The 27,150-nt window shown below is 34.6% G+C and overlaps 2 protein-coding genes across 2 annotated transcripts; both read right to left on the bottom strand.

Moving 5' to 3' along the window:
* Positions 1-6,901: 6,901 nt before the first annotated feature.
* Positions 6,902-7,803, bottom strand: LOC113273783 (small ubiquitin-related modifier 2-like). The gene is made up of 3 exons (XM_026523393.1): positions 7,680-7,803; positions 7,418-7,570; positions 6,902-7,331 (listed from the first exon to the last, which is right to left on the bottom strand). Exons 1-3 carry the CDS (start codon positions 7,767-7,769, stop codon positions 7,200-7,202), a joined length of 375 nt encoding a protein of 124 aa, XP_026379178.1. The 5' UTR covers positions 7,770-7,803; the 3' UTR covers positions 6,902-7,199.
* Positions 7,804-14,007: 6,204 nt separating this feature from the next.
* On the bottom strand, positions 14,008-15,071 carry LOC113272415 (60S ribosomal protein L23A-like). The gene is made up of 2 exons (XM_026522251.1): positions 15,029-15,071; positions 14,008-14,321 (listed from the first exon to the last, which is right to left on the bottom strand). The coding sequence occupies exons 1-2, from the start codon at positions 15,069-15,071 to the stop codon at positions 14,008-14,010; spliced, it is 357 nt and encodes a 118-aa protein (XP_026378036.1).
* Between the last annotated feature and the right edge of the window lie 12,079 nt (positions 15,072-27,150).

Here is a 27,150-nt window from a genome sequence, read left to right as displayed (position 1 = left end):
ACTTGGTTAAAGGAATGCTTACCAACACATATTTTGAGGAATATGTAAGCGAGGTAAACTCAGATCGAAACAATAAACTGTTCCACATATTCATAAATTTCCCAACATAATATGTGCACCCCAATTCTTTTGCAATCCTCACCGCATTTACTAGGGCTTCTTGGTGAGGAAGCACTTCCAACACAATTAAGTTGTGTTGAGGTGAACAAAATCTTGCTCACTACAGGTATTTAAAACAAGATCAAACATGGAATCTAGGAATTTAACAACTTCCTTGAAACTTTCAATAACTGATCCGTACATTTTTAAGATGTTATCTCTTGTCGAACCCTTGTCTGGGAGATCCTTCTTAATAGTACTTGTTGCTTTATTAATCTTCTTTGATACCCATTTCTGAGTAGCTTTTGGAGAAACGTATTTCCTTTTCTCCCCAATATAATTATGAAACTTCTTGGGGGGAATACTGAAAGAACTGATATTATGAGACTCAGTTTTTCTCCAGTTTGGAACATCAGATCTTGTTATCCTTACAGAATCAGATCTGGTATTATCTCGTTTAACAAATCTGCAATTCCTTTGCAAGTGACCTGGTTTTCCACAATAAAAAATATGTTTAGTAGAATGGAAAAAGTTATGTTTAGTATTACCTGAATGTGTATGTGATTTCTTTGGAGCTTGCCAGGATTTCCTCTTTTCACAGTCCGTAGTTGGTGGAGATACTTTACTTTTGTCAACCGTGGAAGGTTTTGGTTGAGAATAAACTTTAGCTTTGACAAATTTTATCTCTTTGCAAATACTAGGAGCGTATATTCCTTCATAGCCCAATCCTTATGTATCACGGTGAATTCTACATGCTCCCAGTATCGAGGTTAATTTATCTGAGATGTTATTTCTAGACAAACTCTCTTTTAAGCTCGAGTTTTCTTCTTCCAAACTTTTGACCTTCTCAAGCGCAATAACTAGATCATTCTTGGATGGTTCACATTGAACTTTGAGATCTTCTCGTTCTGAATCAAATAACAAATTCATCTCAATGTTTTCCAAGTTATTTAGCTTTGCTTGAAGAATAATTTCCCGATCACGACCTTCGGCAATTTGTTCTTTAAGCTTTCGTATTTCGTTGAGATAATCTCTTGCACCACTAGAATCAAGTTGGTCTTGCAAGTCTTTATTTCGACTATGAAGTCTGTCATATTTAACTTTCTCACTGAAAATGGTATTTTCAGCTTTCGAGAGTTTTTTTATGACTTTCTTTAAGAAGGTTATTAGCAACTGGATCCACATGGAACACTTCTTCGTCAGAATCAGAATCAATATCCGCAAGAATATTTCCAGAAGCTAATGCAACCTCGCCATCCAACTCTTGGGATTAGAAAATTCAGGTCCATCATCAAGAGTAGGCAAATCTGCTGCATATTCCGATTGTCTACGGCTCCGGCTAGGACATACTAAAGACAAGTGCCCGAAACCAAGACAGTTATAGCATTGTACATCATCATTAGGAGATGTTGCACCTTTATAAAAACTCTTTTTCCTGTCTCTCAAGAGTTTTCTAAATTGTTGTGGAGTAAAATCCTTAGTATCTAGCGAACCAGATTTATCCTTAGAGGATTCAGAATTGTTTGCAGCTTTAAGAGAAATCACCTCTTTTCTTGCGTGTTCATTATCAAATATCTTTAGCTTTCCAGCAAGAGTATTTCTAGAGAGTGTAGAAAGATCGTTTCCTTCTTCAATGGCATATTTCTTAGACTCGTATCTTGATGGTAGAGACCTGAGAATTTTGCACACAATATCTTTCTCCGGAATAGTTCTTCCTAACGCAAATGAGGAGTTAACTATTTGAGAAATTCTTTGCTTAAACTCATCAAAGGTTTCATCATCATACATGCGAAGGTTTTCCCAGTCAGAAGCTAGATTTTGAAGCTTTGCTTCTTTCTCTGCAGCATTCCCTTCGAATACGGTTTCTAATATATCCCAAGCCTCTTTAGACTTATTACACGTAGTAACGTGGTGCTGAAGATCTGGGGTAATGGCATGGATGATAGCATTTAATCCATCAGAATTTTGCTTTGCAACAAGAATCTCAAGGTCATCGTAATCACTAATATCCTTTGCAACAGTTACACCGTCTATTGTAACTAATGAAGGATTATAGCCATTAACAATACGAACCCATGATCGAAAATCTCGCGCTTGAATAAAAGAATGCGTAGCAATTTTCCACCATAAATAGTTCGTTCCATCGAAGACTGGCGCTACGTGTATAGAGATAGCACTTCTATCCATAGAATCAGATTGCTACAAATACAGACTTATGAGGTCTTAGCGTGTTTTCCTGCTCTAATACCAATTGAAAAAGCGGGGGTCTAATAACCACACCCAATATTTCGTTTGGAAATCTGAATAGACAAACTCCAATATACTTTCAAATAAATCAACTAGACAGTTAGACTCAATCTATAAAAAGTATATCAAAGAGTTTTATATCTCTATCTCTTAATTCAATCCGCAATCAGCAAATAGATATTTGCGAGCCCGACTGAATATAATAGGATTAACTTGAACGGTACCAAAGACCAATGTTCAAGTGTCAATCAATTCACTCAACAACCCTAAGGCCGGATACAAGAACTGATTGATCTTAACGTACAACCTGTGATATTTCTATTATATAAATAAAATATAATGCGGAAAAGAAATAACACAGACACCGGAATTTTGTTAACGAGGAAACCGCAAATGCAGAAAAAACCCCGGGACCTAGTCCAGAATAAACATACACTGATTATAAGTTGTTACACCAATTTCCTACTACCTATTCGGACTAGATGTAATACCTGCTTCAGCACTTGTAGAACTCCTAGCAGAATACCGTTTCTCTTTAGAAATTCTTCACACAAATCTTCTAGCAGAACCCTAGGCTCTCTTTAGAAGATACCACAACATGATTGATACGATTCGATATTTTGTTTGCAAAAAACACCGGTTTGATTTCCATTTAGATATGAATCAAGGTTTTGGAAATCTTGTGTTTATTTTGATAAAAATAATTACTAGGTAAAAGTAATATCAAAACAAACTTGTAGATTAGGGATTATTATACTCTTCAAAAATAGGAAGAGAAACCTAATAAATCTACAACAAGAACAACTAGAATAAATCTAGAGATATCCTGTTTAAAACTTCTCAAGGATTTTACGAGATGCCTCAATAGAAGTTTTTCTTTCTAGTCTCCGATTTCGGCTAACAAGTGTTGGTATATGATCGGAAACTGAAATCTATCAAAACCTAGGGTTTATGATCAACAACTCTTGAATGGTTTTATATCAGAAGAGAAAACCTTAGAATAGACAAGAGGTGAAAAACCTAGATTACAAGTTGTATAATCAATGACGAAGATTTAATTCAACTTGCCTTTGGGATCCCCAACACAAAGAATTTATCTCACTCTTGTTCACGAAGAACAGAAGACATGGAAACAACCTGCAAAGCTTACGCCTATTTTCCAAAAGGGATGAAAAACGTGTAAACTCACGAACCCTTTATTTATAATGAACAATAGCTTGGAAGCTAAGCAAGGCTATTTTTCTTTTTCAAGACTCTCCTAAATATGGGAGTCTTTCCTAAGTTACAAATATTATGCATAAATAATTAATTAGCAAATATTTATTTATGTGAATAAATCACATTCTAACTTAAGCAGGAATCAAAAGTTATCAAAAACACTTTAATATGGTAATCAAATATGTTTGGATTAATAGCCATCTTGCTTAGACAAGGAAACATCACCAACTTGACCAAAAATAGCTTTTAGTCACGTAATTGGTCCCAAGTCCATGAACTGTTACAAACAACCCATGAATTGTTTCCTACTAACGAACTTTAATAAATCACTCATAACTTCATCGTTATAACTCGGAATTGAGTGATTCTTGGATCGTTGGATTCGTAAGCTCATTTAGTATAACATGAGATTCTTTATAAGGATAAAGGTTATTGTTTCCAAGGTCATGAATCAAATAACCTCAAGTATATATACATAAATGTACATTTACCGTCATTGGAATTGTTCCATAGAGTGAGCATTTATCTTGATAGATTAGAAAGGTATAATTGAACAAGAATCCAAATGAAATCAATCACATACCTTTGTTGATGAAGTACTTGTTGATGTCTTCTTGTAGTCTTTAATCTTCATCCTTTAAGAATAGCTTCGATTCAACTTCTTAGACCTAGTCTAGTCCGAAATTATCTTTAGTATGATAAATCAAGAATTCATTTTGGCAACTAAAATTGACAACTAACTTGACATACCAACGTCAGTGGGTTCAACCGAGCAGTGCTCTAACAGTTTTCATTTTTACATTTGTAACATAGAGTTTAATTACGTGCACACTCCTCTAAAGATTGTATATTTAATATGTTTTTTTGATTGGTTGATTAATTAATTGTTTGCCTCATTATTCGCCATGTTTAGAATCATGACCCTCGTTACATAATTCTCCAAATTCAATTAACGGTGGGGATCGAAATGTTACGTGCACACTCATTAAGGAGTGTGCACAAAATCGGAATCTTGTAACATAGTTACATTTTTTACAGCTACATCATTTTCTACAGTATTGTCATTGACGAGTGAGTTAATGCTTCCATTGGTTACAGTTCTCTTAGACTTAATTTTTTTGAAATATCAAAGAACATCCATTTTTCCAGATAGTCCAAAATGTAAACATAAGTAGGTGTACAGTTTTATGATGCATATTACCTGAAACACCATTTTGTTGAGGACCTGAAGTAAACAAGATAGGACCCAACCATCGAAATCACCATAATCATAAACAACATTTATGTTAACACCTAACCATATAGATCTAGCGTATGGACAATCAATAAAAAGATAATCAGTTGTTTCCATTGGGGCATTACAAAAGTTGTAGTGAACATCAATATATTTTTTGTACTTGCTAATCTTATGTCTAGTTGGAACAATCTTCCATATACATTTCCATATAAATAGTTTGGTCATATGAGGTATCTTAAGTTTCCATAAATATTTCCATACATGAGAGGGTATACCAGGAATACCTACAGAGTGGTCCAAATTATCATTTAAGACTTTATATACACTCTTAACTGAAAATTTTCCCTTTCTATCTACAGTCCACATAAGTTTATCAGAACCAATGGATGGAACATCCATAGCAAGAATTTTAGATGCAAAAACAAAACAAGAAATTAACCAAATGGATAGTCCACATTTTAGTCCCATACACAAACAGATCACACAGAAAAGTATAAGAGACAGAATTGATAAGACCTTCAGCAGGAATAGGAGGATGATCTAACCCAACCACCCAAGTATCCATCCAATTCTTAATCTTAGACCCACATCTCACTTCCCAGAAACTATTTGCTCTAATGATGTCTCTACATTTGTATATGTTCTTCCAGTTCCAAGAACATTTATCATTTAGCTTATCCTGATGCTGAAAACCACAAGAACTTAGAATTTTGCTTCCATAATTTGAACCCGCAAAACATCGGTTTCAGTACATGCTATCCAAGCTAGTTTACAAATAAGAGCATCATTAAAAATTTCAAGATCTCTAAAGCCCAGACTTTCCTAATTCCTTACGCTTATTAATATTATGAGTTTCAGGCACTTATTTTCTTTATAACCCCACCAAATATTTCTTTGAAGAGTATCCAGTTTAGCTATAATATTATTAGGTATTTTGAAACAACCCATTTGGTAAGTGGGAAAAGAATTTAAAATAGATTTTTATCATAGTGGATTTACCTACTTGATTAAAAGTTATTCCTACCCAATACTTAAGTCTAGCTTCAAAAGATTGACATATAGGATCAAAAGATTTTACCTTAGACCTACCTAGAAGAAGACGAACACCCAAATAGCTTTCTTGAATTAGTTACAATTTGTATGTTAAGAGCTTTATCAAGATCACCACAAGCATCAGGACTGAGATTTTTACTAAAGTACACACATGACTTATTAAAATTCAGCATTTGACCAGATAATTTACCAAAATTCTGTAAAATATATTTAGAATATTATCAATATGTTGCATACTAGCTTTATATAAGGATGTCATCTGCAAAAAAAACAAAAGAGTTCTGGAAGGAGCTTTCCTAGATGCTTTAATACCAGATATTTGCTTACTAGTTTCAGCAGCTAGTAAACTTCTTGAAAGGAATTCCATTGCCAAAATAAACAGATAAGGGGACAAAAGATCCCCCTTGTCTAATACCCATAACTGGCTCATAATTCTGACAAGGAGAATCATTTAGAAGCACACTATATACTTGCAGTAGAAATACATTGTATCAAAACAAAAAAAAATACAGAAATCATCAGTAAAACCAAATTTTCCAAGAACTTTCGTTAAAAACTTCCATTCTAATTTGTCGAAAGCTTTTGACATATCAAGTTTTAAAGCCATTATAGCATTGAAATCTTCTTCCTTTCACTGTTGTCACCACCCAGTGACACTAAATATTTTAGACAGAAAAAACATCTTTACTGAACCATGATTATGGTTGTATAAACGAGAAAAATCAGTCCGACATTGGCCACGATGGTTTGCCTGGCTAGTTTAGGTGGTGACTGCATTTTTCAAAATTTAATTCTCTTGCAGTTATTCTTACTTTTCCATTCTAGAGAAGGAAGTCATCGTAGCAACAATGGACCTTTTAAGTCATGAGTGGTAACTATTGCTCAAAATGAATCCAACATTCTTGTCTAGTGGTAAATGACCTACAGAGGCACTTGTAAATCCTCAAAGCAAAGCACAACTCTGCCTGAAAGCATGGGATTTTGAATCAATCATTGCTGGTCTGTTGTTTAGCTGACAACGATAAGCTACATTGAAGAAATCCAATGTACAAATAAACAAAACAAACCTTCATAAAATGAACGAAAAACTTTCATTCCCACCGCAGACTTAAATCCATCACTACATCCCTACAATTTAAGGTTTCTATAGTTTATCATGGATGATCATATCCATTGATCTTTAATAACATAACTGCAAGAACCAAGAACCAATCCTTAACAGACTCCCATTCATAATAACTTAAAAGTCCTACACTGACATAATTAGTAGAATATTAGTAGGTCTTATGTTTCTTTTGGGTACACTTCTGTGAGCTCCAAACTCCTTCCATTTTCCTTGCTAGCTTCATATCTCCTCCCCACCATTTTTGATGTTGTTCTTCTTTGCATTCTCCTCCCATTTTGCTGTGATTTCATAGCCACCTCCTCCATTTTGGTTCTGCACCACATCAATTATATCACCTTCTTCCATCTTAAGCTGCATCAACCAAATACAAACATTTCAAAAAAAAAAAAAAACTCTCGTATTAAAAAAAATCAATGAAGGAAATTAGTAGTATTTACTTTGTCCGGGGTCTGATTCAGATTGATCTGCTTCTCATCAAACAAGAACTTGATGTATCGGAAATCAAGATCTTTTCTCTTACAGTAAGCAGCCATAACCCTACTTAACTTAACATCACGCTTAATCTTGAAGTAAAGCTCGCTACCATCAAGCTACAATCACAACAAACTTTAAATCAGCTTGCTGAAGTATAAATGAAAGTGTTGGAGATTAATTTAAAAAGTTAAACAAAAACCGTTTGGATATAGAGAAATTATTTACCATGTACTTGAGCTTGACATTGACATAACCAGCTTGTGCAGCAACTGGATATCCATATTGATCTTCATGCCCATCATTGGTGTCACTCATTTTCAGAGCTGAAATTAAACAGCTAGTGTGTATCTTCAAAACACAAACTCCTTTAAATGTGCTAGCTATTCAATGCTTTGAAGAACAGAGAAAAACAATTGTTAAATAGAGAGAAAGAGTTACCACTTTCATCAAAAAAACTATGGTTGTCCTCTCAATGTAAGCTTTCCACACCGAATGATCTATTTATGGCTTGGTGACATTCAGAACAGACAAAAGAGAATCAAATGGTGATGCTATTAAGCTTATAAACTCTGACGTTAGATTCTCAACTTTACTCGTCACTTCCTTTTTACACTGAGAAGCCCACAAGCGTGGTACTACTGACTAATCAGGGATGAGATTCTAATATACATTGGACAAAGAAATTGAATATTAAAATGAGTTAGCTTAAATGTTTAGAAATGAATGATTTTTTTTTTTTGGGACGATGGTTTTTTTTTTGGGTCACGCCTTATCTAGATATTTATATTAATACTTAAATTATCCTTCTGATTAATTTTGGGTAATGATTAGTTAGTATTAATGATAGTTAGTGAGATGATTAAGTTAAAGATAATTAGTGAGATTAAAAAATTAGATGGTTTTTTTTAAAAGAAGTAGAATTATTGAGAGAGTAAAGTTAGAGAGATGAAGAAGGAAAACATGAAAAACTATGGATTTTACCAACCATAACCAGAGGAAGGGTATTTGGGTACCCAGGTATGCTTCAAACTTAGATAATGTTGGTTGAATTGCTCCAAATTTTCAAAAAACTGTAAATTTTTAGAGTAAATTTGGCCTTGTTCAGTTACCTTATGTGAAGAACAGGTTACCGAACTTATCTGAGAGTGTAGTTCGGTTACTTCTTCCAAACACACAAGTTACCGAACTCGCTCTTTAATGGAGGTTTTAGTCGTTCGGTAAACAGACATGTTACCGAACTTTTTTTATAGGATTTACAGAGTAATGTTCGGTTGGTTCGCAAACTTTAACCCAACAACATATCTAACCGAACTCCACTTGTATGCAATTATTGAAGAGTTCGGTTTGTTAAGATTTTTTGCGAACAAACCGAACAGAGTAGGCAAAGTTCGGTTAAATCATAACTCAACATAGTGGGAAAAATAACACAGTTCGGTTACATTGTTTTTCTTTTTTTTCTTTTTTTTTATGGGTAGAGTTCGGTTACTAACTAGTTTTATAATTTTTTGCGAAACCGAATACAATATATTGGTTTTAAATGAGGAGTTCGGTTAAAACTATTTTTTGCGAACCAACCGAACGCAATATATTGGTTTTCAATGAGGAGTTCGGTTAAAACTATTTTTTGCGAACCAACCGAACTCGGAGTTCGATTACGAAAAAATAAATTCGTGATAACCGAAGTGTTCTTCGTGTTCTTGGTTTCAGAATGTTCGGTTACAAAACTAGTTTTTTAAACTATTCCTAACCGAACATGCCACTTTAACTTCCATTTAAACCATATTTTGATGATTTCTACTCAATTTACCCAATCATTTGATGATTTCTACTCAATTTACCCTATCAAAAAACGAATTAAAAACGATTGATGGGTTTTTCAATCGAACGAGGAACGTCAAGGAAAGAGAGAAGAAGAAGAGAATATTTTTTTTTCAAAACTAAAAAATTTCGATTCCCCTCCAGATTTTGTTTTTAATTTTGATTTTGATTTTGGTTAATAGATTCATTTAGATTAGATGTATATGATTAGATTCATATAGTTATTAGGTTAGTTTTAATTTAAATTAAAGTAAAGGGTAAATGCGTATTTACCTAATTTTAAGATACCCCTTATAAATATAGGGAGGTTGGCCTAATAAGACCATGGTCCCAAAAAAAATCATTGTTAGAAAGAAGGCAGCCATAAAACCAATTCCAGTCCTTGGATTTCATTTCTTTATGGTTTTACAAAAGCCCATTACATCATGGACATTCAAAACAAAAAAAGAAAAAAAAAATATTGCCTACCCAACATCATACAAGGCACTTATCATTTACACGAACATTAAATTTAAGATTACGAAACGAAAGTCTAGGAAAATCGTGATTTGATTTGAGAGGAAAAATCACGATGCCGAGATAATTGAATCACAAATAACTCTGACAAGAACCTCTTGGTTTATATTAAAATAACCTTAAGTGCCAAATTTCTGTGCTTCATCTCTTGGTCATGGATTTGTTGACAAAATTACCGCCATACCTCGTGTAATAGCCTTGTGTGTTGGTAATGGAAACTGGGATAGTTTCTGCAATAACCTTATGTGTTGGCAAGGGAAATTGAGATAGTCTCTGCAATAAGAAATGAGTTAAACATTAAAAACGAAGCTACGAATAATGAAAGGGCAATAAACTACAAAGGACGTTAAACTTTACGAGCAACAAACATATTTTGAAAAGACTTCAAATCATCAAACATGTACTAGAAACTAAAGATCAACAAACTTACTATCGGTCTTGTGAGAGGAAATACCATGGTGTTTGCACGATGAAACCATTTTTTCCCCTCCACCAGCATCCCAGATGAACCCATCATTGCATTTAAAATAACCATAACCCATTTGTGTGCTTTTCTAAAGTGATCCAGAAACTCAAAGCTGATCTCAAGAAATGGTTTTCTGCAGGATCAGAAGAAGGGTTTAAGAGTACGTATATATTGGACAAAGAGGAGTGTTATCGTAATTTCGATATGAGGATTTCTCGCTTTTGACTATATCATTTAGTTTTAATTTCGGTAAGAAATATCAAAAAAAATATCATATATCTCGTCATATATTTACCAACTAAAGTATTCGGAAAAAGGATCAAAAAAATAAAAATAATTATAGATATTAAAGAAAAAAGAGATTTTCAGCATTTATCTTGGTATCTTATTGGATAATTCCCGAGAGTAAATACATTCTGGTATTATTCCATGCCTAAGTATAGGGGAGGTTTTGTAAAACCTCCGTTTATCAAAGATTTGGTCTTCTAAATTTGAATGAACCTTGATTTTGGGCATACTGAAATCTTACTAGGCATACTGCATAAAAACAAAAAAAGGTTGTGAAATAGAAAAATTAGATTACCCCTTAACCCAAATTTTTTTTAATGGCAAGTCCGCCCTTTACGTATTAGTGTTAATAATATTAATTAATGATTATATATTTTGTTTAGTGATTAAGATAATTTTCAGAATTATAAAGGTTGTTTAGATGATTTTTTGGATCATGGTTCGGCGAAACAAGTTGAGGTTCGGCTCACATCTATGAGCCGAATCTACCAATTGATGAACGGTTCGGCTCACTGAATCTGTTTACTGCATGCGCCGAACCTATAATTTTCAATTCCAACCCTTTTGTTAGACACTAGTTCGGCTTATATGAAAGTTCATAGTAAGCCGAACAACATCCTGAATAGCCCGGAAAAAAAATAATTACTGGTTCGGCTTATATTTCGAAAATCGTATGAGCCGAAGATCAATTTGTTATTTTTTGGGTTAAAATATTGTTATTGGTTCGACACATATTGAGAATATCGTAATAGCCGAACCTCGTAAATGTGCTAGGTTCGGCACATATTATGATTATCGAATACGCCGAACCCCCATGCATCTCTATCTGTGACTAGCTTCGGCTTGAAATTTCATGAAATTTCATGCCGAACTGTTCATATACACTTACAGAAGCTTTTGTGAAGAACAGTTCAGCTAAAAACGCAACTCAATTTTGAGCCGAACCCAACACTGTAACCGTCATTTAATCGATGAAAAACAGCAAATATGAGATTGGGTTTGTAAAACTTACTTTCTTATCCTCATTTCCGGAGTTGGAGATGCAGTTGGTTCAATTTCTGGTTCAATTGGTGGTTCATTTTCAGTTTCTACACCTTCATCTTCAATTGGTTCTTCTTCTTCAATTGATGGATTAGAAGACGATTTGGTTTGCCTAGTCCCTGCTTTTCTTTGTACGAGTCATTATGTGGTTGAGTTTAATCGACAATCAATTTTTTACGAATCGACAATTAATCACGATGATGAATTTTTTTTTCGCAGGAGGGGAAAGAGTTCGGCTAGAGGAGGAGGAAGAAGAAGGGATGTTAAGGAAAACTGATTTTGATTTTTTAGGAAACTGATTTTAGATTTTTGTATTAAGAGTATATAGGTAATTGAACTACCCATAGGATAGCCCTTATAAGGTCATCCAAGATGGGACTATTGTTTTGTATGCCAAGAAAGATTTAGGTATGCCCAAAATCAGGGTTCATTTGAATTAGGTGTTTGAAGAGAACTGAAATTACGGCGACGATAAGATCCAGAAAGATTACATATGGGCCGATTGTGATTTGGAGAATTTTAAAAAGGGGAAATTAGGCTCAGGCCCAACCCATGGATAACCCATAATATGAGGCCCTTAATTAAAAAAAGTTTAAATCTAGGCCCCGAGTTTTTAAAAGACCTTGATACCCTTATGCATATTGTCAAGCCCATAATTAAATAAAATTTAAATCTAGGCCCAAAATTATTAAATCTAGGCCCGAAATTATTAAAATACAGTGCGAAGGTGTAAACAGAAGTTACACATGTATATGGCATGTGTAACCAGAAGTTACACATCCTTATGATATGTGTAATGCAAAGTTACACTTGTATATATATGCAAATAAATAGACAAAAAAAAAAACACAAAAAAAAAGTTATTACTTTAATATTCATTTACAATTTCTTAGCATGTGTAACTAGAAGTTACACACGCATCTGTTTAGTGTAATTGAGAGTTACATATGTGTCTATCTAGTGTAACTGAGAGTTACACATGCATCTGACTTGTGTATTCAGCGTCAACTCCAGTTCCAGCGAGACCATTACCACGTTTAAGCAATTAGCTTTTATGAAGTTATCTAAAACCTGAAATATAACAACAAGCAATCAGTATTTATACGATTAAAATGAACAGTACATAAAACAATGTATATTTCAGTTTCACAAGCATCTGACTAGTGTAGCTAGCGGTTACACATGCATCTGAATTGTGTAACTGAGAGTTACACATGCATATAACATGTGTAACTAGGAGATACACATTCATCTGGCTAGTGTAGCTAGCAGTTACACATGCATATGACTAGTGTAACTAGGAGTTACACATACATATTGATATGTGTACCCAAAATCAGTATGTGTAAGTAAAAGTTACACATCTAATTAACATGTGTAACTTGCAGATACACATGCATCTGAATTATGTAACTAGGAGTTACACATGCATCTGACTTAGATATGTCAACATAAAATCAGCAAATCCATCTCTAAATGAATAACACTAGCAAAAACGAGAGGTGACTATCAAGCAATTACCAGTCATAAAATAATACAGTTAACCTTGCAAGTGAATGAGAAGCTCTTAATTAAGATATCACTGCTTCAGCAGAAAGACGTTGTTAGCACTGTATTAACAGAAAGACGTTTTACAGCGCTAGTCTAGATGTACCTAAGCCATTTTCATATTATCGATGACGAAGGACATTTTAAGCAACAGAAAGTAAAGCTTCAGACAGTAATTATACTGGCAGAATAATACAAACACCTGGGAACCTTGTGCTAGCACATTAATATCGCAAAAAATGATCACACAACTGATTCAGCAGGGTATAGATATGAACCCAGGAAAACAAAATGCATGTGTAATCAGTAGTTACACATGTAAACAATAGTTACACATGCATATTAGCATAAGTTACACATACAATCATCATGTGTAACTAGAAATTACACATCTAATTATTATGTGTAACTATAAGTATAACCTGCATCTAATTAGTCTAATCTGCATCCACTACTACTCCCTACTACTAGGACTTGATGTTCTTTTCTCAATTTCATAAATATAACCACTATAACATATCCCATCAAATTAGCATGTGTAACTATAAGTTACATATGCATATCCCATCAAATTAGCATGTGTAACTATAAGTTACACATCTAATTTGCATGTGTAACTAGTAGATACACATTTATTTGGCTTGTGTACCTAGAAGTTACATATTTAATTAGCATGTGTAACTACTAGTTACACATCCATAGTCTGCCAATGCTAGTTAAACGTGCAAATTGTCATGCATATGGCTTGTGTGATGTGCAGTTAAACAGATGTATGAGTTAAGTGAAACCATTCCAGACCTATATCCATATACTACCTTTCAAGAAAAAGAAGTAGCTAGTCGTAAGTAATCAAGAAGGCTTACTTGATAACGGTGTTCACTTTATCTGTCTGGATGTTGTACATCTTCTTGAAAGCATCCTTGTTTTCTTCTTCTTGTTGTCTTCAATCTTCTTCATTGCGGACTCGGTGGTGAGTGGGTATTTCAGGATCTGGTAATGGTCCAGCTTGTTCCTTGGTAGTGCACTAATATATTGGTACTTGGGATTCCTTGCCTTCTGCAATGTCTTTGGCCTGTGAAATATGACTGATGTGCAGATATTCTTAGCCTTCTTCTTAATGGTTGATGCTCCAGCTTTGACAGCCTTGGAAGCTTTGTTAGCCAGCACCTTGGGGTCAGCCTTCTTAGTAACTACATGACAAGCAAATGATATCAGTACCATAGCAGCTAGAACACTTCTCATACAAATGAACAAAACAGGACATCCAAAAATCAAAAACCAATGGACACAGAATAGTCAAATCTATCTCATAACTGAATAAACTAGAGCAAGTATACAAAACTTAATAGTTCACCCTTACAGAGTTACAGACTCTACAAAAAGAAGGTAAAATTAAAAATGTTACTGTTAGATAGAAGTTTCATATTAGGTTACATATGCATATACCATCAAATTAACATGTGTAACTATAAGTCACACATCTAATTTGCATGTGTAACTAGTAGATACACATTCATTTAGCTTGTGTACCTAGAAGTTACACATTTGATCAGATGTGTAACTACTAGTTACACATATATAGTCTGCCAATGCTAGTTAAATGTGCAAACTGTCATGCATATGGCTTGTCTAATGTGCAGTTAAACAGATGTAATGTGCAGACCTATATCCATATACTACCTTTTGATATACATTCATTCAACGGAAAGCATTGACCCCTTTGATATACATTACAAAATCCATATACTACCTTTACAAGGATGCATAAGTCAACAGTAAAAACCAATCATTGACATGGATGCTACCGTAGTAAATTTATCAGAACAAGTTAACCTTGATCACAAAAAAAACATAAACATTTAAAAAAGAAGAGAACCTTGTGAAATCAGCTAATTACCTGTCACCACTAGCACCAGTAGTAGAAACTTAAAATAGTTCATCCTTTTCTTCTCATCATCTCCTTCAATTCATCAATTCTGAAAAACACCACCACTGACTTCAAAATCCTCCTTCAAACCTGCTCCAATACCACCACCTCTACCACCACATCCTCCTCATACTCCTCCAGATTCTGCATCTCCACCATCAACACCACCATAGATTCGTTAACCAAACTCAACATATATAGTCAAGATAAGCAACATAAAAACACCAACAAGAGTCCACAACTAGCTCCATTAGAATTATGAGAGATCAGCGTCTTTATTAAATGGAGAATTTAACTAGTATTATCAACAAATCGGCAGAAACAAACAACAAACCTAAACATACCTAGATTCAAAACCTGTTGATTCAATAAAAATAATGTTCTTCTCCGATCTGAATAAAGTCAACGAAACAAAAATCAGAACCTTATCAAACTAAGAAAGTAGAACTACTAAATCAGGAAAACCTATTGAATTAAATAGAAAACCTTACCTGAAGTAGCTTCGAAACAACAAATTAGAGTCAATTTTATTTTCGGATCACATAACTAGGAATTTTAATTGAATTAAACAGGATTAGAAGGGAGAAACTTATCTTTCTCACTTTTTGTTGTTGAATCTTCAGATCTAATAGTTGATGACGAATTCCATTGTCTCTGCATCTCGATTTCGACTTATTCACAAACAAATGATGATCTACAAACATCATCAGTAGATACAGATACATAAGTAGAGATTGATGTCATTTTTTCCTCTTCGTCGTACATCGGCATCCATAGATGACATAGATCGAAAACCACTAAATTCTTTTAGCAGAAGATAGAGTAGAACAAAAATCTCTATACATAATTGATTCATTCTAAATCACAGATCGATTTGCTTGCAAATTGTTGATGTGAAATCAAATCAGAAGATTAGATCTTGTACAACCGAATAGATAAAACCCTAGAAAATGAATCTATGAGAGCAACTCTGGTTTTAGACGGAGAAAGAAAATGAAATAGAAAATGAAAGTATCTTCTGTTATTCCTCTTGTATAAATATTAAAGGGTAGCCTTGGTATTATTAAAATTCGTAATAATTAATTATGGGCCAGATCTGAAAAAATTTTGATTTTTTGGGCCTAGTAATATCATTTTCTTAAAGTATGTAGTTGACGGTGGATGATCCATTTAGTGGGGCTTCTATATATTTGAACCCATATAGTTTGGGGTTCTAGTATTTTTCACTTTTAAAAACCCGGTGTTAGCCCAATTTGCACAAAAATGTTACCTTTTCCGGTTTTCCCCCCTAATTTGGCTTCTCCAAATCTACAATGCTACGTGTGTCTCTGCCTTTTAATGCGAACCAATTTACTGATTATCTAACTATCATTGCATCACTTTGATTCTCATAATAGATATATTTGAAACTAAATAGCTGGGTAGTGATTCTTGTAGTAGATATTAGAAAGTTGAAACACTTTAGCTGGGGGTGATCACATCAGGGATCAGAGCAGGAACGAAGATCCAGGTGGGCTAAAACAATATGCCGGACTAAAAATCAGTGAGAAGTAAAAAGTTACACTTCCTTTTCACACTGAGAAGCCCACAAGCGTGGTGCTACTGACCACTCAGGGATAAGATTCTCATACACAAAGAAATTGAACATTAAATAAATTGAGGGTAGTTTGATTTCATCCCTTCATGGTTTCAGGCCAGCATAACATGGACATTCAATTTTTTCTACCCAAGTAAAGCACTTATCATTTACATTTTTACTGGTGTTAGAGGTTGGGGCAATAGAAAAATCCTTCACGCTTAAGTGCCAAATTTCCACGATTCATCACTTTGTTATGGATTTGTTGACAAGATTACCGCCGCCTTGACCAATATAAATAATTTCATCTCCCTTATCCAGATTATCTTCGTAAACGAAGAAACGGTGTATAAGATAGCCTTTTGTTTGTAGTCCTTCCTCATCATGTATTCTCTATTCCGCTCATGTAAACCAATGACCGCCATTTCACACCGCGTCAAGAAATGATACCCACGCTGATACAAAAAACGATAAAAACAAATGCAAAAATCAGTAATAGGATCCTCCCGGTATTCCATTTCGTCTCTTTCTTCATGAGTAGTGATCTGCAAACAAGAAGAGATATTGTAAATGTACCTCTGTTAATGTAAATTGAATAAAATCAATGAAAGCAGAGTTCAAACTTGCTTACTTGAGGCAAATCTCGTATTGCATCACCAAGCAGTAATGCATTCTTAAGGATTGTTCGACAAATACGTTCAATAATTGTATCTAGATGCATATCTCGAATTCTTTAGGTGGGTAACCACGAGAAACAACCTTGTGCGTTGGTATGGGAAACTGTGGTAGTCTCTGCAATAAGAAATGAGTTAGCAAAACTAATCAACTAAAAATGCTTGCAACATTAAAAATACATGATTTGACAAAACCAAGGCTCTGTAACTTTGAAAAGACTTCAAGTCATCAAACATGTACTAGAAGCTAAAGATCAATAAACAAAGCTCAGATTCATAAATCAATGAAACACAAATGATAAAGAAGAAGAGATGAGTACTTACTATTTTGTAAGGGTAAACCATTCTTTCTCCTCCGAGGTGTATTGGATTAAGATTTACCTGGATATTTAACAATCCTAAAAACTCCTACGTATTCAATTAGGATATGTAAGGAATCATTAAACATCTATGGTATTCAATTAGGATTGTTTTAGATTCCACAAATATCCTAGGTATTCAATTTATTAAGATTTTTTAGGATAGTTAAGAGACAAGACATATATGGATTCTTATGGATACTTGTAGTCAAAATATGTATGTTATTATCTCATCAATCTTAACCCAAATTACAAGAGTTTCATTGACAAATTTTGTTTTATCACAACATGCTATGTTTTTCCAGCACCACACACCACCAACCACCACCATCGATCACTGCTGCCACCACCAACCATCACCGCCACACACAAACCACCACCGACGCCACCAGCAACCATCACCGCCACCACGACACCATACGCATCAACCACCACCTCAACTTTTGGATCTTTTTTTTAAGGGAATCATCATGACCTTGATTTTTTTCAAATATATTACTAATTGGTAATATATTTTAATTTTTAAAAATGTAACCACTTCTAAGGAAATCCATTATAATCCAGAATCATATATCTATAAGAATCTTAAAGATTCTTTAAGAAACATTATAAATCCACTAGATTCGGGTAAAACTAGTATCCAATTTTATCTAGAAAAATCTTGATCGAATACACCCCCGTAAAACAACCCATTTATCTGCTTTCTTTTCAAACCTGATTCACAATGCTTGAAGTCAAAACACAGAAAAAAAAAACATAAAACCATAACAGTATTTGGAAAAAAAAAACCATTACCTTAAGCAATGGTCAAGGTAATCGGATACTTTTGGTGGATTTGTGAGAAGACTTAGTAATCAGATACTGGAAAGCATAATCTGGAGGATGCCTTTAAAGTATTGAATAAGCAATTTTGTGAACGAAAAAAGGATTTTAAGCAGCAAGAAATCTGCGCCTTTTTGTAAAAACGAAAAACAAAGAAAAGGCCTAGAAAAAAAAAGTGTTCTTCATTACCACATCTAAATACTGCACCCCTGCATCATCAGTAATTGAGGTAGGAAAACTACTTGGAAGAGGATGGAATGAATCATGAAACCCCTAGAGAAAACAAAGGTTATTACCTAAAAACAAAAAGGAGTTCTACTATCAAGTTAGACAATACAAATGGTTCATATTAGAAGAAATATCATGACATGCTGGTGATCATCAATAACATAAGCATCTGTAAGTAAAACTATTTTTATCTTTGTTAGGCAAAATTTTCACCGTTGCATTTCTGCAAGCAGATACCATTCATCTTTGTTTGGCAACATTTTTGCAAACAGATACCCAGCTTTATTTTCATCTTTGTTAGGAAAAAATTTCACGACATTTTTGCAAACAGATACCAAGATTGGGATATGTTGCTTCGTAGCAAATTTGATATTCGAAATATGAGATGGTCAATCAATTTTTCAAGGTATACGAGGAGTTTATGACAAACCTGACTAGTAAGATGGTGTCATACACCCAACTTGTAGCTGGAAACAAAGACATTAATGGGGAAATGAAAATTCGGAGAGAGAAATGAGAAAGAAATTTACAATTCTAGGTAGAACCGTAGAAGTAGAAGAAACTCAAGAAGGCACAGAGAGTTTGAGTGTTTTTTTTTCTGTTTTTTTTTTCTATTTTAGGAAAAGAGAGTTTGAGTTGAGAGAGAGAGGATTTGTAGTTGTTTTTTTAGAGTGACCTCGTACTGTAGGTAAGAAGTCCACGTTTTTATCAAAACCAATTCCTAACCCAAGGAGGTCTGGGCATTAAGAATGCTAGAAAGTTCAACGGTGCTATGCTGACCAAGTTAGCATGGAGAATGGTAAAAGAGCTAAAAACTGTGGGGGCTAGATACTTCAGAAACAAATTTACTCTTAGAACTAAATGCTCTGCTAAAAGCTTATGGACTTGGAAATGCATTAGACAAGGAATAGATTTGGTGCAAAAATACAGTATTTGGAAAATTGGAAATGGGCAAAACATTAAATATTTGGAAGGATATCTGGATACCAGGATTACAAGGAACCTTACAACATTTTAATAACCCTAGTAACAACCACCTGATTACAGTCTCAGATTTAATCAACACTGAAACTTGTTATTGGAATTTGTCCTTACTCTCTTCGATTTTTCCTGTCGACATAATGCACAAAATTAGTCACATATATCTATTCAAAGATGATAACCAGGAGCTTAGAGAGGACCAAATACATTGGCCATTAACAAACTCTGGTGATTTTACTGTCAAATCCATGTACGAGAAACTGAATGAAATCGGACAGGATGTGACAAGTCTGTCCTTACCAGAAATTTTCTGGAAATCATTGTGGAAACTTGATATCTCTGAAAGAATTAAGCTTTTCATTTAGAAATGTTTGCAAAATGCTCTGCCTACAAATGCTAAACTTTTGGTAAAGTTAAAGAGGTTAACCCTTTATGTACTATGTGTAAGACGGAAATAGAAGCAACAGAGCACCTTCTTTTTCATTTCCCTTATGCTCAATCTGTTTGGAATTCATTTTCTAATCCTGCCAATCTTAATATAGATGTCTCAGATTCCATTCTAAACTGATGTAAAAAATGGATGTCTAATACTAGGAATGCTACTTCTATTGAATTATTACTTACTACGATGTGGTTTATATGGAAGGAAATGTGCGATAAAACTTTTGAGGATAAAACTAAGAATGCTAATACCTTAGCTATAGAAATACAACGACACATAGACTTCTGGTTCTCAGGAAAAAAGAAAACATCTAAGAGGAATAATGCTGGAAAGAAGAAACCAATTCCCACTTGGAAAGCTCCAAACCATAATTCTCTAAAAATCAATGTAGATGCTACTTGGATCTCTGATTCATTACCAACCACTTATGCTTTTATTTTGAGAAATGAAACAGGAGACAATGAAGGATGAAGAGCAGGGAAAACAACAAGTTCAGATCCACAAGAGGAAGAGACTTTAGGCATCCTTCAAGCGGAAATTTGGGCTAAGGAAAAACAACTCTAAAACTTCAGCATTGAAGGAGACTGCGAGAAAATCATCAACTTCATAAATGGAAAAAATGTAGACATTTCCTGGAAAGCTAAAACTTGTATTATGGAGGCTAACAGAATAGCACAGTCCTGTGACAACTTTTTGGGTTTTTTCTTTATTCCTAGACTAGGTAACCAAGTAGCAGATATCTTGGCAAAACATGTTAAGTCTTTAAATTCTAGTCTTGAATGGGGAGTTTCTCCTCCGATTTGTAGTAGAAACCAAATTCTATAGATAAGTCTAATATTGGGAACTCTCAACATCCCATATTAGATGGTTCTACTCCTCTTGTAACCGTGACTCTTTCCGAGTCCTAGTTGTTTTATGCAATATCTTACTTAAAAAACAAAAAAAAAAGATACGTGCCACATTTCTCCTCGTTTTATTTTTACATGTCTTTCTTGTGTGCGGGTATTTGGTCAAAAGGCCCCAAAAAACCTCTTTTCTTCAATAAAGAATTTAGGGCTGCACAAACCCGACCTAACGGGCCAACCCAACCCACACCTGCCAAAAATACTTGTACCCGACCCAATCTGCCTAGGTAAGGGACAAGTATGGGTCACCACATCAAAACCCGTCATATGTTGGGTCGGGTGCAGGTAGTACCTTCTGTCACCTGACTTAACTTGTCCACACGCTAAAAAATCCTTATGAAAAATGTAACGCGGATCTCCTCTCTTTCATTTCGATATCAAATCATTTCGTCTTCATTGTCTTCTTATATTTCTCTTATTTACTCTTTCTCTTCCCTAAAAGTTGATTCAGTAATCCCCAAAATCAGTTCCATCTATTCCCCATAGACGAAGTTGTAGACTCTCATCTACACCCAGTAATACTCAAGAAAATAGGAAAATCATAAATTAGGGTTTTAGAGAAAGAGACTATATAAATTAGGGTGATAAATTGAGAAGGATATCAAGAAATTATCAGGGGTTCGAGTTCTATATAGAGGAGGAAGAAGACTATTGGGTTGATGGGGATGATGATGAAGGATCGAAGATGAAGTAGAAGGAGTGGGGGGATTAATTTTCATGTGTCTTTGCCATATGGTTACAACTTACAAGTGAATATGATATTTGATTTCCGTGAATATACTAGTCGATTTATTTGACAATAAAATAAAGGTAAATTATATTTTTGATGTTTTAGGTAAATGTTACAAAAATTTTGTTTTCTTTTCGTATAAATCTTGTAATTCATCCTAGAAAGTTAATTGAAATTGATAATTTGGGATATGTATGTGGTTTATGATTTTTGATTTCATTGTATAGAAGTCACGGGGCTAGTGATATCCATTACCTAGGGTACTAGGATGGGTATACCAACCACCCGTCCGACCCAACCCGCTGTAATGTAGATCGGATGAAAACCAACCAATTATAATGTTGAGTCGATAGCTGGTGACAACTTCCATTACCCTCCATCAGCGGTTTTGGTGGTGGTTGAGGTTAAAACCGACCCGACGTGCAACCCTATGCTCTTTCTTAACCCTTCAGTAACCATAAACAAAATCTCGAGAGAGATTCGCAGTTCCCACGGACTTGACACACACCGTTAATGATCTTAACTAAAGAAACAATCATATCTTCTTGAAACATAGGTAGCAACTGTTAGTCACCCACTCTTATAATATATATAAAAACGGTGCTTCATTGTCAATTCCAAAAATCCAACAAGCCGTAACAATTTATAAGCATGGTCCCTTAATCTGGCTTCTCCATAATCTACAATTTTTATTTTTATTTTTATTTTTTATTTTTATTTATAATAAGTTCCATATTATTAATAACAAACAGTAATTACATTGTGGTCAAGTATATCAAGAACCCACTGAGGAACAAGAAGAACATATTGTAAAACATACATGTCTGAATATTTCGACAAGAATAAGAGAAGGAACACCGGAGGTCGACAAATTACAAGTATGTGAGAACCGATTAAATCGGTATAGGATGGTCTTCTAGTGATAGACTGACTATTTCATAAGGTGTCTTCCTTGGAAAGAGATGCTCCATTAAAACAAGAGCTTTTTTGCTTCATGGTTGACCGAAAATCTTCATATTCCGGTGACTGGAGTTTGACGACGGAGCACTTCAACCACAAAGTAACCAAAGTAGAATAATTATTAAACATAGAAAGGAACGTTATGGAAAACGCATAAAGAAACACCATGTACGTGCAGACAAACCGTCGGAATGTAGGAAAAGTTTTCGCCAGAATACGGCAAAATTAAAAAAAAAAATACTCAAACCCTAACTTCTAAATTTAAGAAAAACAGGAGAGGAACACTAAATGTAAACCCTAAATACTACTATTATCCAGATCCACTCCACAAGGAGTAGATCTAAGCAGAAAACTATCGTCGGAAAAGATTGTCTTCTTCTCCTGAAATCGCATGTTCTAGAGAAAAAAAAAAGGAAACACGTATCTTTTTCCCTTAATTTGGAGAAGAGTAAAATCCTTTATTTTTATCTTAATAATTTAGAGGCTAATCAAATAATTTTTCATAATTTTGAAAAAAATAATGGAGAACATATAAATTAAAATAGAATCATGCGAACCAATTTATTAATTATCGAATTACCATTGCATGACTTCCACTCTTATAATAGATTTTTGAAACTCTGTAGATGGGAAATAATTTTTATAATAGATATTTGAAACTCTTTAGTGGGGTTATGATACCAATGACTTGAGTTCGAAATTCATCAAAATCAGTTGAGGGAATTTTTTGTTCTTTTTTTACCTGTCTAGGTTTAAACTCCATATAAAAAGGTCTAAATTTTAATATAGTTTTTGGGCTATAAGTCTTTTCTTCAAAATAAAAATCTAAAAACTACCATGTAAGTGACATCAAAACACAACTATTATTAATTAAAATTATAAAATATTCCAACTAAGATAACTTTGGTATTATTTGGTTTTGCTAATTTCTATCAACATTAATTTCTGAAACTTTTTGTTTTGTTATGTTTTGATCAGACAGTTGTGGTTAAGGGACCCCTTCCCCCCCAAAAAAAAATAAAAATAAATAAATAAACAGGAAAAACCAAAACTGACAGAAAAACCTAACTAACTACACCTATACAAAGTCCCTTATTTATTTTCCTGAATGATTTGACGAAGCTCTGCAGGGAAGACTTCAATCCTAACCTCCATCCATTTGATAGGTGGATGATACCCAGACAATATATTAGCAGCTCTATTGGTCTCTCGATAAATATGAGTGATTTTTAGAACATCAAAGAAACTTCTAAGCCGATTCACCCTTCACCAATTCTGTAGTAACTGCGAAGGAGGTTTTCCCCCCTTCATAAAGATATAGTATACTACCATAGAATCAATGCCCAGATGAACTCTCTTGAAACCCCCTTTTTTGGTGAGAGTTAAACCCATCTCAACCCCTTGTAATTCATGGGCAGCAACAAAGATAGGAGGACCACCTCCTTTTGCAGCAGCAATCGGATCACCTTCACTATTCCTAAGAATAGCTCCCCAACCCCCGGAATTGTCACTCTTTGAACCATTAAATAAGAAGAATGATATTAGTTGACTCCGTATTGTTTTTTGTTTTTGCGAAGACTTTTGATTAAGAGTTTTCTTATAAATTTATTGCCCTGGATTTCCGACCTGCGTTTTTGAATTGATTATCGAAACCTTAATATAGGGATACTTCTTCGTCACTTTGGGAATGAAATTTTCCCTCCTGTATTTATCCTTGAGAATGTAATATATATACTTCCGTAGACACAAAGATAACCAAGATTATGTCATTTTTATACCATGATTCATATGGAATATTTAGGGTATGTGACCTTAAATAGACATGATTGATCATATCGCACGCTCTGAAAATAGCTCCTCAAATATTAAATGACAAGTTTTTATTATGGAGCATTACCCTTTCATTTCTTGAAAATTCATGGTTTCCTTTCTGCAACTCTATTATCTTTGTGGAGTGATAGGTTGTAAGTATTGTTGAATTATATACCCAATTTTCCACATAAATCGAAAACCTTGGTTTTTTAAAATTTTGTTCCACAATCACTTCTAAAATAAATTTTAAGTTTTTGACCTTGTTCATTCTGGATTATATTCACAATAGTCTTAAATTCTTCCAACGTGTCATTATTATGTTCGAAGAAATTAACCCCGGTGAATCTGGTGTAATCAACATATTTCTTGTCTCTAACCGTTGCTTGTTGGATTAATCCTAAGAGATTCATATGAATTAAATCAAGTGGAGATTCATTGGAAATGTCTTGTGATGATTTATATGAAGATATTGCTTGTTTACCTTTTGACAAGCACCACAAATACCATCGATTCTAGAGTTAATTTTTGGTACTCCTCTGACAAATTATTTATTATTCCCTCCGTCCTAAATTAAGAGTCCTAATTGACTTTGTTAAGATATTAAGGAAATACTATAAAATGTCATGACTAGCCCTTGACTAGCCTAATTAATGTTATATTATTACCAAAATTAATTATTATTCTTAAAAACTATAAATTGGACAGTTTTATTATTTTAGAAATTTTTTTAATAATCATTATACAAAGCTTTTGGTTGGTAACCTAGCAACAAGCTGGGCTCCAACACCTTTTTGAATAGCAACGCCTAATCTATGAAAAATAAAGCTACCAAAACCACTACTAGCGTCGTTACTAACTAAACAATTCTTCAGACGCTTGAAAAAACACAAAGTATCCTCACCCAACTCTCCTAGAGTAGAGAAATCCAAAACACTCAATCCATGGCCATGTGAAATACAATTGTCCAAGTATTTAGAGTGTTTACGTGAAACCGCATTAGATATAGCTTTCCCTGGGACGAAAGAGCGAATTCCATCACATGTGAAGGGCGAAACACCAGTGACATCCATACAAACATCCTTTCCGTCTTCCCAGTAAAGCACAAGAATATCAGCAGGTTTCAGCTCTTTGTCATCATTCGTCAGAAATCCCAAAGAAACTTCCTTACGAGCAGGCACACTAGCTTTGAAGAAAATGTCGACGACTACATCACAAACAATATCATGTCGAAACTTGGGGCCTATATCCTTAGCACAATGAAGTGCATGATCACCAAAGATGTCCATGGTTTTATTACAACTTGGGCACAAGCCATTCTCAACAAACAATGGGATACCAAGACGATAGCAAAGTACAACTCTAAAATGTCTAGGTCCAAGGCACTGATTAAGCCCAATGATGGGTACATCCATTAAATAATCTTGTGCATGCTTGATATGGTTGCACTGCCACAGGATGGAATCTCTTGCGGACATAGAAAATTGGTCTGGGATTTGCTTCTTAACTGCATCAAAATAAGTGACTGTCAGGGAGTGCATGGATGGGGGGGCAGTATCATCGACACAGTATGTAGAAGGCAAGCCACATACCTGAGCAAAATTCTTTAGTGCAAACTGATAAGCAGAGCCTTTTTCAGTTGAGAATGAATTACCAAGGAGCACCTTTTGTACCGAAGTAGTCTGACACTGAGAAGCAAGGTAACAATAGGCGCTAGTGTCAGCCATGGTGTAAATGCCAAGTCCACCATCTTTGATGGGCAAGGTAGATAGTCGCTGCTATAGAGGACCAAACCCCGCACCATCACCAGTGATGAGAAGTCTCAAGTACTTAAGTAAGTGATCATCAAAAAGGGCAGTGGCAGATTGTAAGGCTGCAGGATTGGTAGTACGCATTGCAAAATACAATCTAGAAACTCCAGTGCAATTGCGAAGTAATAGCATCTCACTTTGAGGGTCTTTGAGTTTCTTGATAGCAGACATCAATTGAACAGTCTTATTCACCCTGTTCAACATCATATCACTGATAAAGTTCAAATCCAGACTTACCGGTCCACACAATAGTTTAATACCATTAAAAGGTCTACCAATATCAGCGGGGACAACTCCGTCAGCTGTGCTTCTGGGGTCAGTAGAAGGCCAAAAGACTTCGGTTTTCTTTACATTAAGATGTAAACCCCTGCGTGGTCCTTCCGTTTCTATTATGCTCAGAGCCTTAGCTACCTCTAATGTATCACCAATAATTGTACCATCATCCAAGTACCAAGCGTGCAAGTCAAGTTTGCATTGAGAAGCAATAGTCTTCACTAGGGGGTGAAGTGTCAATGCAAAGAGCAGAGGACCGAGGGGGTCACCTTGCTGAACTCCAAGTGCAGATGAAAAAATATAATGGTCATAGTAGAGTTTGGCAGGCCTCGAGTAACAAAATTCTACCCAACGAGAAATACCTGGACAATGAAGGAGAACCTCTTTGATGAGCTGCGATCTGCTCACCATGTTGAAGGCATTGGAAAAGTCAATGAGCATCATTGACATTTTCTCTAAGTGACCATTCATCTCCAGTAGGCGATTTACAGCATGTAAAATACTTTCCCCACCAGCAGGAAT

This window comes from Papaver somniferum, chromosome 4, assembly GCF_003573695.1.
Source record: "Papaver somniferum cultivar HN1 chromosome 4, ASM357369v1, whole genome shotgun sequence".
Taxonomy (NCBI): Eukaryota; Viridiplantae; Streptophyta; class Magnoliopsida; order Ranunculales; family Papaveraceae; genus Papaver; species Papaver somniferum.
Note: the sequence above shows the minus strand (reverse complement) of the source record. Positions and strands in the feature narration are given on the sequence as shown.

Excerpts from the sequence above, each read along its gene's own strand:
- LOC113273783 (XM_026523393.1), bottom strand. The coding sequence starts at position 7,769 with ATGAGTGACACCAATGATGGGCATGAAGATCAATATGGATATCCAGTT. Across the intron at positions 7,571-7,679 it reads ATGTCAAGCTCAAGTACATG|CTTGATGGTAGCGAGCTTTA; the intron begins GTAAATAATTTC and ends TTGTGATTGTAG. Across the intron at positions 7,332-7,417 it reads TGAATCAGACCCCGGACAAA|CTTAAGATGGAAGAAGGTGA; the intron begins GTAAATACTACT and ends TGGTTGATGCAG.
- LOC113272415 (XM_026522251.1), bottom strand. The coding sequence starts at position 15,071 with ATGAACTATTTTAAGTTTCTACTACTGGTGCTAGTGGTGACAG. Across the intron at positions 14,322-15,028 it reads ACTGGTGCTAGTGGTGACAG|TTACTAAGAAGGCTGACCCC; the intron begins GTAATTAGCTGA and ends CTTGTCATGTAG.